Genomic DNA, 14773 nt, shown 5'->3' on the forward strand with positions numbered 1-14773 from the left:
TGTGAGGGAGATACACTGTATACTTAACTGAGTTTTGATACATGCTATGGATAAATCACCTGCTTGTTTCTGCTCTGAAGGGCATCCCAGGCCTGAACATGCTCCCAAAAGCAGCACTAGTCTCAGGGCAACCCCCGGTGACCATGGTGCCTTCAGAAATACCCAGACGATACAATATTTCAGCTCATCCTTAGCAGATTCCTGTATACTTTAGGATTGATGTAGGATGGGACGACATATACATAGTAAGTACAGCCAATTTTTCTTTTGACCACTGAGGAAAATTTGACCCAAAGTCTGAGGTCTGGTGAGGGCTAGCTCTTCAAGCCAACCCTCAAGGCAACATTGAGACTAACAATGGAGAGGATTTCTCTTGGGAAAGCAATCATACTAAACTGGTAGTCTCTGTATTATTGCTGTATATAGAGTCTCAGCCCATGAGGATTCTGCCCTTCGCTTGAAATACTCCATCCAGTAGCACTAAAACTCTTTCACTGACAATTCACAATGGGTAAAAAAAAATCACATTTTGCTACTAAATAACATGTTAAAAGCAGAGCAATTCATATCATTCTCCCTGAAGTTTAAGTCCTTTATAAGCATTAATCTGAGGTAAGCAAATCTCACCAGAAGAACACTCCAGCGATTCTGAGACTAGTGGTGTAGCACTTTATGGAGCTCTGACAGCCCCAGACCATTCACAGTAGTTATGAAGATACCTCCAGACTAATACTTAAAGCGGCTCTTGTTTAAGAGGATTGCCGTATTCCTTAGTGGCATAAAATAAAAGCTGTGCGTATCATTTGACACAAATTAATTTTACTCCTTTCATCTATTTTTTAAATATATGCAATTTTATTTCATGTACCTGCATCTAGAATGATGGGTGTGCATGCAGTAACTGTTCTTTGTAGTTCTGTAGTTTATTTGCATGCAGCAGCCATGCAACTGTGAAGCCCTGCTAGACAGAAGCAGAGTTGCTGTGATGCTTCTTGTGGCGTTATTGTAATGCTGCTTCATTTTCAGCAGAAGCACTCAAAAAAAACCCCCAAAACTACTAACAGATAACTTTCTTCTGTATTTTCTTAAGACCATAGAGGTCATAGATTGTAATTTGCTTATAGTTAGTATAAAAACCTAACAAGAAGTTTTTCTTTTTGATTATTTGAGGGATTTTTCATTTTTCAGAAGAAAAATACTTCTGAAAGTTAGCTGAAAATAAGGCTGTTTGTTTGGTGCAGGCTAATAATAACAAGTGCTTGAAAAAAAAATGCAGTTGAAAACAAATTTGCTACACTTCTAAAATTAATTCCGTTGTGTATAAATCAGGCCAAGTGGACTTTTTCCTGCAAATATTTTGTAAAAGGGCAATACATGTTACAGTCAAAGTTAATGTCTCCTCATTGACACTTGTCTGTTGGGATCATTCAGTTCCCATGAATGCAGTTGAAGACAAACAACTTAGCTTTGCCGCATGTCAACAAGATCTACTAATGTTAGATTTTTTCATAGCATCTGGGTTTTTTTGTGTTTACTCTTTTTTAAATACATCAATAAGATTTTTAAACAAAATTTTTCTTGGTTACATCATTGCAATTCTAGTCATATATAATACTGTCAAGTGAGGAGGGAATATATGCCAACTATTGCTATATTGCCAAAATAAAAATAATTTTGATCCCAGCAGTAACTATTTTTAGATGTGTGCTTTAAGTGAACTGAATTAAATACTAAAATTACAGTTTAGTATACCCAGGTTAAAGTATTGTTTCCTCAGACCCCTCCCTTTTCAAGCTATTGGGACTACCAGCAGCATCAGCTAGATTAGATTTTGGTCGCCAGCTTTTCAAAAAGGATATGTTGAAGACCAGGTCTGAAAATGTTGTTTATAAGTGGAAATCTGTATTGGATTGGGATTATTTTGACATATGGTTTTCAAACGTTCTGTGACTGAAGTAACTGCACTTGTTTTTTACTCTTTTCCTTTCCGCACAGGATAACACGCAAATTCTGAGCAGTAGTTAAAGCAGAAAACCTTGTTACCGAATATATGTAAACAATACGTAAACTTCAGTATCGGTACTGCCCTGTATAATCCTCCACCCTTTTTATTTTCTGTTTGCACTAACCTATTGAGATAAAATAGACAATATAGTAAAATTTTTATACATAGTCATATCCTCAAAAATATCTGAAACAGAATGAACCAAGTTAAACATACTTAAGTATTAGATGGATTGCTCTTAATGTCAATAGAAAAAGCAAGTAGAGCTTCATTTCTAGTCTATTCTGGCATTATTTTCAGCTCCGTTAGGACAAAGCTAATGCAACACTTACTTTCTATTTAAATCTTATTTTGAAGGTTAATTGGAACTTATTATAATGCATTAAAATGATTCCCCTGTATGAAGAGGAATTTCTCACTGAATGATGTAATCAAGATTGATTTTCTGTAATTTTATCTCACCTGGTCCCTCCCAAATTATATAACATAGAAAATAAGTCCAAAGAAAAAGAATTCTGTCATATTTTGGGGACCTTACATTTTGTGTATGTCACTTAATATCTTCTAGTACAACAGTCATTTTTATTAAAAACGAAAAAGTTATTTGCTTGTATTTCTGGACTTAATTACTTACATTCAAGCATACAATAGCGAGCAAAACAAGGAGGTAAACATCTATGGTGTTATCTTCATGTATTCTGAAACCTAATACAAAATCATATTGGCTTTTAATAATGCCTAATTTAAAGATAAATACTAGACATATCTATAGGTCATATGATTAAACATTTATGCCTATATTAAGAAATACTGGGAAACTATTTATTTATCATTTTGTATCTTTTCAAGTCACATTCTAGAATCAATGTCCTACAGTCTATTCAATTCTCAGAAGAGCTTTTAAAGGACACAAACACTAAAGCAGAGAAACAGAATTCCATCTTAATTGAGAAAGCTGCCAAAAACCACCCTGCTACCAAGGAGGAGAACGTCTAACCTTTTGCTAAAATAATAGGAAGGTCATGAGTTCTATTGTGAAATATATTCTTATTGGAGTAGATAATTTCTTGGTTTCAGAGTCATAAAGGAAAAGCCATTGGCAGTGAGAAAACAGTACAAGAGAAAATGCTAAAACAGCCCACATAAGCAGGTTGTGAAACAATTAAAAATAATTTTAAAAGGAACGAATTCTGTTTAACTAGCATATTTCCAAAATTAAATGTTACCATTTTAGATACAAATTTCAAGCCATCTCTATTTATCGATTTAGTGTAATTAATAGTTTGTTTAAATCAAGACAGCTATTAAGAGATCAGATCCTTTGTCCTTTATTAGTTTTATTCTTAAAACAGCTACAAAGCAACCCACAACCGTATGTCACGTTAAGTAGTCATTCAGCATATTGCTATATAAATAGCTCATGAGTTATATATGAGGGAAAAATCCTTCATAAGAAATATTGGAAGAGGTTTTGCTTGTGTCTGCAAGCCTAACTAATAAAACATTTTTTTCTACATCATAGTCAGTTTTAAGATTCATATCAATACTGTAGTAGCCTCTAGCTAGGAAGAAAGTCATTGAGGATAGTAGGGTTTCAATAAGGCATTCGCTGTTTATTCATACCATTTTCCACTACTACCTGACACGTAATGTGAGTTATTGGAATAACAAAAAAGCATTGCAAATGATATTGTTAAGAGGAAATGGAGTCTGGTGATATTGAATATGCACGTGCAAAGGATGTAGAAAGTACCCTAAGAGACAGTGTCACAATATTGAATAAAGTGAACCCTGTGTTAGATGAAAATATCCTCGCTTATTTACCGGGGGGGGAATAATAATAAAAAAAAGAACATTAACTGTTGATTTTTTTTTTTTTAATATAAGATGACACATTAATATTACATGACTTCTCATACTAAATGATCAGAGACCCATGAACTCTGCTTTGACTATGAAAAGCTATGATTTTCTGTATTTTGTATTTTTGTGATATTATTGTAGAGGATTGAGAGAGATCAGGCAAGGACTCTAAATATTGTAACAATAACTTCCGACAAAAATACTTCTATTTGATATTAGTCCCTTGTGAAGCAGTCAAGAGTACGCAAATGTTTGCTGTATATATGTTGCAGGGTTTCTCTTTCGTGCATTGTTATTAGAGAAATATTACCCATCCCATTGAAAACTATGTTTTTGTGAAAAGAATTGAGGCATTTTTCCTAGCAGTTTATACAGCTGACCATAAACCGAGCATGGATCAGTACATCACATTCTGTAACTCTTCTGCAAAGTCTCGCATTGATTAGAGTTGACAGGGAAATGCCCATTGTGAAAACCCATCCAATGTTAGCAGAAACGTGGCATGAAACAGGTTGAACATGTGATAGCTGCTGGCACTTTGAACGTAGTCTATACAAATGTCAGATTAGTAAAGCAGTTCAGGGGGGTTTTTGCATTGTGCTTAGCACAAGCTGGAAAAATCCAGTGCGATGGTCATTTCCCGCTGAGTCAGAATGCAGCAAAGCTGCTCGAATGTGAATGCAGTGGTCCACAGGAGATGGTTGCTTTCTGGTCTGTGCTGGAGAAGAGACTGCAGTTTGTTTGGAAAAGTAGCGATCAAAGAGCTTCCATGAGATTTGTGAAGGGAAGTATTTCAATACGTTTTTAAAACTCTTTCAAAGCACAGTTTATCTCTTTAGCCGCTTTTGGGGGGTTTTTTTGAGTGAATTGCTAACATTTGTGAATATGTGGTTGCTAGAAGAGATAGCACTTCAGAGTGGTTAGCGCATAATATTGAAAGAGGCTTAAAATCAACAACAGATCTGTAAAGATAACTCTGGATTATTTTACAGAAATAATTTTAGTAAATGGGATTCCTCTAAACAGGAATCTTAACGTATGGGTATTTCCACCCAAACTAGAGAAGTCGGACTACTTCCTCTCTTTCAGAGAAAATAGACTGAAAAGTCTCCCAGCTGTATTCCTGCTCTACTAATTTTGTTTCCCTCCTTTCCACCAGTTTTTGCCCGTGTGGAGAAGAATAGGCGTTTCTTGTGTTCCCTGCAAGTGAACCTTTGCAAGAAGTTCTTTTTCTTGGAAAGTAAGTTTCTCTGTATTTATTTATCTCTATATATTTTTTTCCTTCTCTTATTCCCTAAATACACTTGGCTTGCATTTAGAGGAAACTTTAAAAACCTTTGAAAATATCAGATGTTGGGTAGCTCCATGGATGATATCTTATGGAAGTTAATTACTGACCTCATGTATTCATTTTAGGTTATATGTGAAATATTGGCAAATTCCCTTCACAGAAAAAAAGTGTGAGAGATGAATGATAAAAGGTTGGTTTGATAAACTGGGCAAGGATGACCTTTCGTTAGGGAGGAGAAGCACAAATTTCCCATCTACTTTGCCCTGTCAGCATGACTGAGCTCCAATATGGAGAGTTTCATCTACAACTAATTGCTTCTGGCCTCTCATAAGAACACTTTGTCTATGTGGTGTTTGATAGATGAGTGCAAAGAGGGGTCATAACATGTTGCACAACCCGTTCACCTTTCTTTCCACGCCTGGGATGAAAGCCTGCAATCTGCAGTCTGCAACCCAGTAGCGATTAGTAGAAAACTGATCGATGGATAGTGGCCTATTTGGGCTGGTGTCGTCCATTGCACTCTGTCCGGCCATGCCTGGGGTCACACACAAGAGCCTGCTATTATTTATTCAGTCTGGTTCTGCGGGTGGCCTCCTCTTGCTCTCAAGGGAGGATATTCCCCCTGCTTCTGGGAGTGCCCTCCAGCAGTCAGCTGGAGCACTGTGGGGACCGCTGGCGATCTTCTGCCATCCAGAAGATGCCTCTCTGTCTTCAGCTTTTCTCCCTTTCTAGTAAAAGGGTCAGGTAGAGGAGTCTGCAAGGTACAGGACAGGTGGCAACGGGAAGGGGAAGAGAAGGAGTCAGAGCTCAAGCAGCAGCAGGAACATGACGTGAACAGGAATGATGGATTCACTCCTGCAGTGCTTAGAGAGAACTCTTACAAAAGACAAGTGCTTGTCGTAGTATAACAGACGTGCTTGTTCTTGGATAAACTGCAATGGATGCTGTTATCATTGTACATGTCTAGTAGTTTATATTTTGTTTGGAAAGCCACGGTGCGCTACATAATAGACACAAGAATGAAAAGTTCTGCAGTTGGATTGTGTTGATCCCATCAGATAGGTTCTATGGAAGACAGAATAGCAGAAGGTGTCTAGGCTTTCTTGTAAAAAGGAATTCATATATTAAATGAAAGAATTATTATCTAGGAGAGATGTTTAGCTACATAAGCAACTGTCAGCCTGATTCCTTATTCAGGAAGGGACAAAGCTTCTCAAACAGACCACGTAAAGTGAGTTCAGGATACCAAAGCGTAAAATCATAGAATAATTTGGGTTGGAAGGAATCTCCAGCAAGGGTCCAGTTCCCTTTGCTCAAAGCAGGGCCAAATTCCGAGGTAGAGTGGCCTGACCAGGGTTGTATCCAGTCAAGTTTTCAGTAGCTGTAAGGTTGGAGCTTTCATTTCCACCTCTCTCGGCACCTGTTCCAGTGTTTGAACACCTTATGAAATTTTTTTTTTCCCTAATACCTAATTGAAATTTCCCTAGTTACAACTTCTGTCTGTTGGTAGCAAACAAGCAGGTGAGACACCTCTATCTAAAAATAGAAAAGCTCAAGTGGAAAACTGGACATGAGGAGTAGTTTAAAGTCATGAAAAATATCAGAATTAATAAAAATAAACACAGTGCTTTAAAAATAGACATGGGACCTCACTTTGATCTCAAGTCAGAGGTTAGACTCATCATAGGATTTGTACTCAGGAGTTTTTACCTGACTGCCCTCTGGATGTCAAGGTCAGAAAGAACATGCAGAATGCAGCTCAATATTTAAAAAAGCCCAAACATTAATGGAGCATTGGAGCATATAGTAGGGACATAGCTTCTCATGGCATCATAAAAAAAGTGGCTCAAAGAGAAGAGGAGGACAAAACGCAAACACACAGACACAATCCCTTTTTTCTGCATAGTATTGCAGCTTCTCTGGCTTTCAACACACAGGAAGCAGAAGTATGTGAATTGCCACCTTTTTGGTGGGGGACCAGGATTCAGTGGGGCAGCAGTTAATCTATTCCCTACTTTAATTCATTATTCTGCCTGCTTCCAGTCAATACCCGCTTGGGAGACATGCAAAAGACAAGCTGGGAAATCTTTGACATAGAGTAAAAGTTGCTTGAAGGAGTAGCTGGCCATATTTCTCAAGAAATGTCTCATTTTCTCAAGAAATAGGGCTAATTTGAAGTCAAATTTCTTTAAAATCCTCAGTTTTCTTATATTTTTAATAAGTCTGTGATTGGAGAACTTTTTAGTATATGTGGTGTATATAATAGCAGGGCAGCATTAAATAAGCTAAAAAAAGTGTCAGTTCTCAGCAGAGAAAAAATGAGCAGGAAAGTGGGTATTGAGAAGGAAAAATAGAAAATTCCCTAAGAAATCAGGAAAGCAAAAAGAGACAGAGGAAGCATCTAAAACCACCATAGAGCTGAGAAGGTAAAAAATGTATGAATAGCATTCATAGGCATTGGTGATTAAATTTTAATTTTCAAAGGAAAATATGTATAAATGAAGAATAGTAGTAAGCAGTGATCACACTAAAACGCATAAGGAGAAATTCAACATCTAAACTTAGCCAAAGAAAAAACAATCAATGATGTTTTATTACTGAGGGTTATGTTTTGAAGAGACTCTTTGAAGAGAGAAAGACGATGAAAGTAGCTCTTTCTTGTACAGTACATTAAAAAAAAGTTTGAAAATAATTTGTAGAATAGCTCATGACAGAAACTACAATAGGAGGATCATTGTGTTCTGGTAATGAAGCTAATGGTCCCAATTTGGCAATTGGGACGTTGCTAGTCGCAGGGACTTGTTACTCCTTTTATTAATGCTAATTTGGCCACTTAAAGGGGATAGAATCAGGAAAATACTTCCAGTTTGAAAACTGATTCAGGCAGAAGTGATCCATGTCTGGATAGAATTGGTTGGAAAAGTGGGCTGTTTTCTGTGAAAACCTGGAAATATTCATTAGAAAGATAAACACTAAAATACGAATATTTTTTAGTTGGGAGTTTTCAGAGAAAGGTCACAATTTTCCATGAGAAGCAGACACATTTTCTGGAAGATTTTTGGTTAATCAGAATCTAGTTTTGTGTCATAGGACAACGTTTGCCAGCCTTAGCATGTGAACATGCTAGTAATCCTATTTCACCTCAGGTACAGAAGAATAGTAATACTCAAGATGTGAAAGTTCAAAACCATCACTTGTTTTGTTTGGCTTCTTAACTTTTCAGCAGTGCTTTGCCTTCCTGGAGGCTGGCATTTCACTTTTTTAGGTCCATTTTGTGGTTTCTTCATCCTTTGGAAAGTTAGCCTCCCATGACATTTATATATGCCTAAAAGTCATCTAGAAGATGGTATTTGGAATGAAATAAAAAGAGTAGTAGAAATGAACAAGGAAGCACACAGTGTAACAAAGGATAAAGGATAAGTTATAAGGTCTGTAAAAGATGTACTTTTTGTCTCTTATAAAATGTTTAGCTTGTACACCCTGAAAATTATGGATCAATCTTCTCATGTTTGCCTTGCCTAATGGAACATACCACAAATATAGTCACAGTACAAATAATAAAAACAACAGTAAGACAGAGCTGAAAACTTTTAAAGCACTAAAGAAATAAGTTGGAAGAGGCAGGAAAAAAGTTAAGAAAATTGAATGGGGAGGGGATCATGTCTGTTATAAATTCTTAGAGAAATATGGTATTTTCTTCACTATGTTGGTATGGCTTTTTCGTAAAGAATTGTCTGAAGTATAACATCTTTGTTTTAAAATCCAGGAGGTGAGTTTTAGAAATTATGTTACTTATAGAAGCTATATTGTGCAGAAAGTTAAGAGAGAGAATGGAAAATCCCTAAAGCACAGTAGGAACAAGAAGCCGATGAGAGACTTTACTGAACCTGATGGTTGGCAGGTAAAATGTTTTGACAGAAGGAGCACGTTGCTTAAAAGAGAGAACTTCCTGCCTTGTTCTCAAAAAAAGGACAAAGATCTGGATGCTAGGAGTGAGTAAAAACTTCCCAAGGAAAAGGGAGAGGAATCAAATATTTACTAAAACTAATAGTCAAGAAACAAGTTTATTGAAATAGGCCACTTTTTTCATATTCCGTGTGCCTGATATTTATTGATAATGCAAGAGGTGGCTGGACACAAGTGCTGACCCCCATCATTTGACTGTGGCAAGTTTCTTGCTACTCTAGCAGTGACGGAATGAGTTTGAAAGCCTGCAAAATGCAATGTCGCACCCACATCTGTGAGCAAGCATATGCCTGAATCTGGAAGAAGTTTTTATCTTCTGGCAGATAGAGCTGGTTTTGTAAATGCTGGTAGTTATTGGTCCCCAGAGTACGTTGTCCTGGTTAATGTTTTGTTTACAATACGTGAACTGGTTCCTGAAGTCATGAAAATGCATGGTTACAAAATATGGCAATACATTTGTTTAAGCAAGGTTGATGGGTCTGGTGGCAAAAACGCTGTGCAGGATGGGAGTGCAGCAGCACAAGCATGCCACGGGCCTCTCCGTAGCTGAGGTGTGAAACAGCTGTTGCAGCCATGAAACACTTGAAAGCCAGTGCATCTGGCGAATGCCCTTGAGAGACACCTTAGCCTTCACCCTAGCATCCACACAGTAAAGGAGACATTTGTTGCAAGCTAAAGAACCCTCATTTTGGTAATCTTTGTTCAGCAGCTAGGTGGAGACAGAGAAATGAGCTGTTCCAAAAGCAGCAAAATTAATAAAGCCTGATCTTTTCCAAATTTGACCTAGGTCCCCACGTAACTCTTTACAATAACCCCACCCCTCTTCCATACCCACTCCACTCCCCAAAACTCTTTATTTCCCCAGAGTATCACCAGCTTCCCCCTGCGGTGCCCTCCTCTCTGGCTGAGCAACAGGCAGCATGCTGCCTGTTCAGAGCAGAGGCTGGGTGTGTGCTGGCTGACCATTGCCCTCCGGGATAAATGGTAGTTGTTATAAATACCTCTCCCTCTCCTCCACCCAACTGCCAGTGTTCACTACTATTTTAGAAACTTAGTTATCTTCAGTACTGCTGCCCCTCTGCCGTCTTGTTTGAAATTGGACAGCAGGTTCACAAGTTACCAAGAAAGACGAAAAGCTCCAGGGGTCAGGTCTCATTTCCTTAGGAAACCAGGGTTTAAACAAACGGTCACAAATCAGTAATTAGATTGCAGCTTCTGCTGAGAACTTCATGGGATGAGCCAGTCAAAGTTACAAGTCTAAAACAAATGCGTGCAGTGTGATACCAAGTTTTATCAGCACGACTGCTGTATAGGCCCCATATGCCACAGAAAAAAACTACCTTAGAGGTATTTTTAGCAAAGGAAGCTAAGCTTGTAAAAAGTGGAACTTGCATATTTCACCTGCTACAGCTTTTTCTTTTCTTTTCTTCCACAAAAATTCCACATCGTCTTTTTCAGATGGGTGCCTGGCTCAGAGTAAAGGACATGCAGTGCACAGTCCCTGGCAGAAGCTGAAAATGGATGACCTCTACTGATGCTTTTCAACAACGTCATCTCCTCTTTTCCTGTTTGAGATAGGTGATATGATCATCAGGAAAAAGTTCTAAAATAAGCCCAAGTGACCTCTTCGTCCCTTCACTCCTCTTTCTGCAAGTCTAAAAACCATCAGAAGAAATGACCAGTCAACTACCAGAGGAGTCTGTGGAGACCCAAAGCTCAGATGAGCTTGAGTGCAAGATCTGTTACAACCGCTATAACCTGCGACAGAGAAAACCGAAAGTGCTGGGGTGTTGTCACAGAGTATGTGCCAAATGCCTTTGCAAGATCATAGACTTCGGTGATTCCCCGCAAGGAGTCATAGTGTGCCCGTTTTGCAGGTTTGAAACATGCCTGCCAGACGATGAGGTTAGTAGTCTTCCTGATGACAACAACATCCTTCTGAATTTAGCTTGTGGGGGAAAGGGAAAGAAGTGCCTACCAGACAACCCAACAGAACTGTTGCTGACTCCCAAAAGGTTGGCGTCTCTGGTTAGCCCTTCTCACACTTCTTCTAATTGCCTGGTTATAACAATCATGGAAGTACAAAGAGAAAGTCCCCAGACTCTGAACTCAACCCCTGTGGTGGAATTTTATAGGCCTACGAGTTTTGACTCTGTTGCAACTGTGTCCCACAACTGGACAGTGTGGAACTGCACATCTTTGCTCTTCCAGACCTCAATTCGGGTGCTAGTGTGGTTGCTAGGGTTGCTGTACTTTAGTTCCTTGCCTTTAGGGATTTATTTACTGGTATCTAAGAAGGTCACTCTTGGGGTTGTCTTTGTAAGTCTTGTTCCTTCGAGCCTTGTTATTCTCATGGTTTATGGCTTTTGCCAGTGTGTTTGCCATGAAGTTCTAGACTGCATGTCGTCTTGATAACAAATACAGTAAAATAAGATGTATTGCCACATGTGTAGCATAGTTGATTTATCCTGTCTTTGTATTCTTATTTATTCTTATTGTTGTCCATCCCACTAAATGGAAGCAGTGGCCCTAATTATGTGGTCCTTTTTTTCTACCTGATTTGATCCCCCCCCCCTTCTTTTTTTAAGCTAAATAACGGAAATAAAATTTACATGCTGATTTTAAAAGGCCGAGTTGTAGAAAGGGATAAAGCAAAATTGCCAAACTTGGTGCCTGCTGCTGCCACCACTATTCAAATAAGTAGCCCTTTGCTTTCTATTGGCTTGATCATGTCAGTCAAGGCTGCAGGATCCACCCTAGAAGAAATTAGTATAACAGGCATCTTCCAGGTCAAAGTACAGCTTCATCCAAAGCATTACATGCTTTGGAATAGCTGTTATTTATCGTTCATTATCATTTATAGCAAATGAAATCACTTAGTTAATATTATAAGAAGAATAAGACAAGCTACCATTGCTTTTTTCAGTTCTTGCTACAGCAAAAATATTTGTGGGAGGCCAATGGTTACAGATTTTTTGCATTCTGCAACATGAGGAATCTTTTTTTCACCACGCTAAAAACATGTCTCCAAAACACTTTCCCCAAACAGAAGCCCACTTTACTTGTCATACAGTTGCAGCTCCCTCTGAGATACTCCTGCTAATGAGTAGTTCCAGGGACCCAGCCACAGGTTTGCTCTTCTCTAGGTGCACTTATTTCAGTGTGCATACACCTTAGACTTCCCTTTGAGGGTTCAGAGCTCTGCAGACTTCTCTAGCTATGTTCTGTTGTGCCTACCCTCCCTCCCAGCATTTCTACCACCACACCATGTTTCCAACCCATTAGTCCTCCTAACAAATTGCCTGACCAACTTCAGGCACATCTACTCTGTGGTAGCTACGCTGGAGGATTTGGCTTATGTGACTTTAGCTATCAAGATAGGCTTTTATTCCCAACCATTAGGAAATGGACCTTCAATCACTAATACAAATTTCAGAAAAAATCTGAAACGGTTAACTGGGGTTTTTTTTGCTTTCTGAGTTCACAGAATGAGCATTGTAAGGAGGTACTATGATTTTGGGAAGGTTTCTGTTTAACGCATAGTCCTTCAAAATGTTTAATACCCTGAACTCCCTCTGTCACCGTTGCGAGTTGATGGCACTCTAGATGTGGCAATTAGCATGTCTTGATTAGTTGAGTTCAGAGGAATTACTGATGATTTACCATTCCACAAATAGAATCAGGCCCTGTAAGGCTTGCTTGTATGTCGCATGGTTTAGGCTACTTTTTGAACTACTGGAAGAGCACAAAAATAAGAAATACTTAATGTTTATGTGTATAACTAGCTCTAGTCAACACCACAGCTGCAAACTCTTTTTTCCAGTGCACAGCAGGGTAAAAACTGAGGAGGAGGAGTTGAGCAGTGCAAGCATGGTTTTGGGGTCAGGCACAAGATTTAGTAATTTCAAGGCAGTGTAAGGGAGAGGCTTTGTTGTGTGAAGACTGAATGTATGGCCTAACAATATATTCTTAGAGCAAAACGACTTTGGTAAGAATGAAAAATGCCGATGGGAAAAGCAGAGCATAAGTGGTGGTTGTGTCTGTCAAGAGGATTTGAATTCAAGCTGGTCCAATTTTTGTAGATGGCGCAGGTGGTATCTACAGTGTCATTCCTATTGCAAACATAGGGAAAAATGTGGAAATGTAAAGGTTCTGCTTTTCTTGACACTCATTTTATAATAGTGCATATATATGTGTGTATGTACATATAGACACATATGTAAGAAGAAAACTCATAGCGAAATTATAGTTTTCAAGTGTATGGAGTTATGGAGCTATGTACTGAATGATTAAAGGAAATGTTTCAGACTTTTCTGTAATGACTCGATAACAATTTAAAATATTTTCAGAATTCCTAGAAATGACTGTTCCTAAGTAATTGTTTTTAATGTTTGTGGTAAAGCACATATAGTTAGAAGAGGTATCATTTCCAGTTCTAGTATACTGCAAGGTTTGACTCATCTATGAACTCGTAAATTTTAAGTATCCGACAACAATCATGTCAAAAAGCAAGAAAAATAGAAACCTATGTGATTTTATAGTACTTCATAACTTTGGGAAAAGATGTATTTGTAGTGTTAGGGATTTATATGTTTTAGGATTTGTTCAATTTGTCTGAATATAGTGTCTCTAATAAAGGGCTGGCTAGTAGAGGAAGTAGGTTTTGCAAATGTGTGACATATATGTATTACCTCTGCACAACATGTCTGCAGTGCTACCTGCCGTCTTTTCCTTTTGATTTTCAGTTGATTAAGATTATCTTAGCTCCGGCACCAGGTATTTTGTACTCTGTTTTAAAACAGAGCCTAATCTCAGCAGGATTACAGTGGTATCAGTTACACATCAGAGCACAAATAAATACACCTGTTATTATACTTCACTACTTTTAAGACTGCCAGCCCGTTAAATTTATGCTGTTATTTTAGACTGTGCTACAATACAAAATACTCAAAAATGCGAGCGTGCAAAAACATATTGATTGTATAGCTATTCTGCCACTCAGCGAGAGCACGTTATTACAGCTTTGGTCTCATAAAATTCCTGTATGACTTATAATATGGCCATTGAGAATTGCTAGGAGGTCTAAATCTCCATTATTTGTGGAGAAGATATTTGCTGAGTGACTGAGACTAGAAGAACTTCAGATATTACTCTTTCATTATTTCTATCCTCCACCATCCTTAAGACTTAGAACTGCAAACTCTCGTGTCCTCTGCAGGGGAATAACTCTGCTGCAGTCAGTGTAAATGGGGCTAGAATCAAGTCCTGCATACCTGCCTGCCTGCCTGCATCCCCTTCCTGTGACTTTTTTCTCTCTTTGGAGAGTAACGGCTCCTGGGGTCGTAAAATACTGCCTGCACACCAAGGCAATCCCCTTTCAGTAGGATTTTATTCCTGCTTTGCCCGGACACGTGACTCAACCAGGTACAAAGTGTTATAAATTCATTACTAGAGGATTAATTTAGTCCAAATGAGATTTTTCTTTGTTTGTTTGTTTTTAATTCCCGCTTATCCTATGGATGCGGACTGTATCCTCACCAGCTGTTTGTTTACAGTATGATATAGCGGTATCCCCTGAGGGCTGGGGCAGGATGATGCAGTGGTAGTCGCTGGGCACAACACAGGAAGGATGTGCTGAGCGGGACCGT

At 38.5% G+C, this 14773-nt stretch overlaps 1 protein-coding gene across 3 annotated transcripts in view; it reads left to right on the plus strand.

Annotated features, from left to right (window-relative positions):
- Positions 1 to 11924, plus strand: part of RNF182 (ring finger protein 182) — a 30019-nt gene extending 18095 nt beyond the window's left edge. For 2 of the 3 annotated variants that reach the window (XM_076330597.1, XM_076330599.1), the window contains 2 exons: positions 5028 to 5108; positions 10584 to 11924. In XM_076330597.1, coding sequence (XP_076186712.1) covers positions 10800 to 11537 — 738 coding nt within the window. In that variant the 5' untranslated portion in view covers positions 5028 to 5108; positions 10584 to 10799 and the 3' untranslated portion in view covers positions 11538 to 11924. The remainder of the gene's footprint in view (positions 1 to 5027; positions 5109 to 10583) is intronic. The other variant, XM_076330598.1, reaches the window with a different exon arrangement.
- Positions 11925 to 14773: the final 2849 nt, after the last annotated feature.

This window comes from Aptenodytes patagonicus, chromosome 2 (assembly GCF_965638725.1).
Source record: "Aptenodytes patagonicus chromosome 2, bAptPat1.pri.cur, whole genome shotgun sequence".
Lineage (NCBI taxonomy): Eukaryota > Metazoa > Chordata > Aves > Sphenisciformes > Spheniscidae > Aptenodytes > Aptenodytes patagonicus.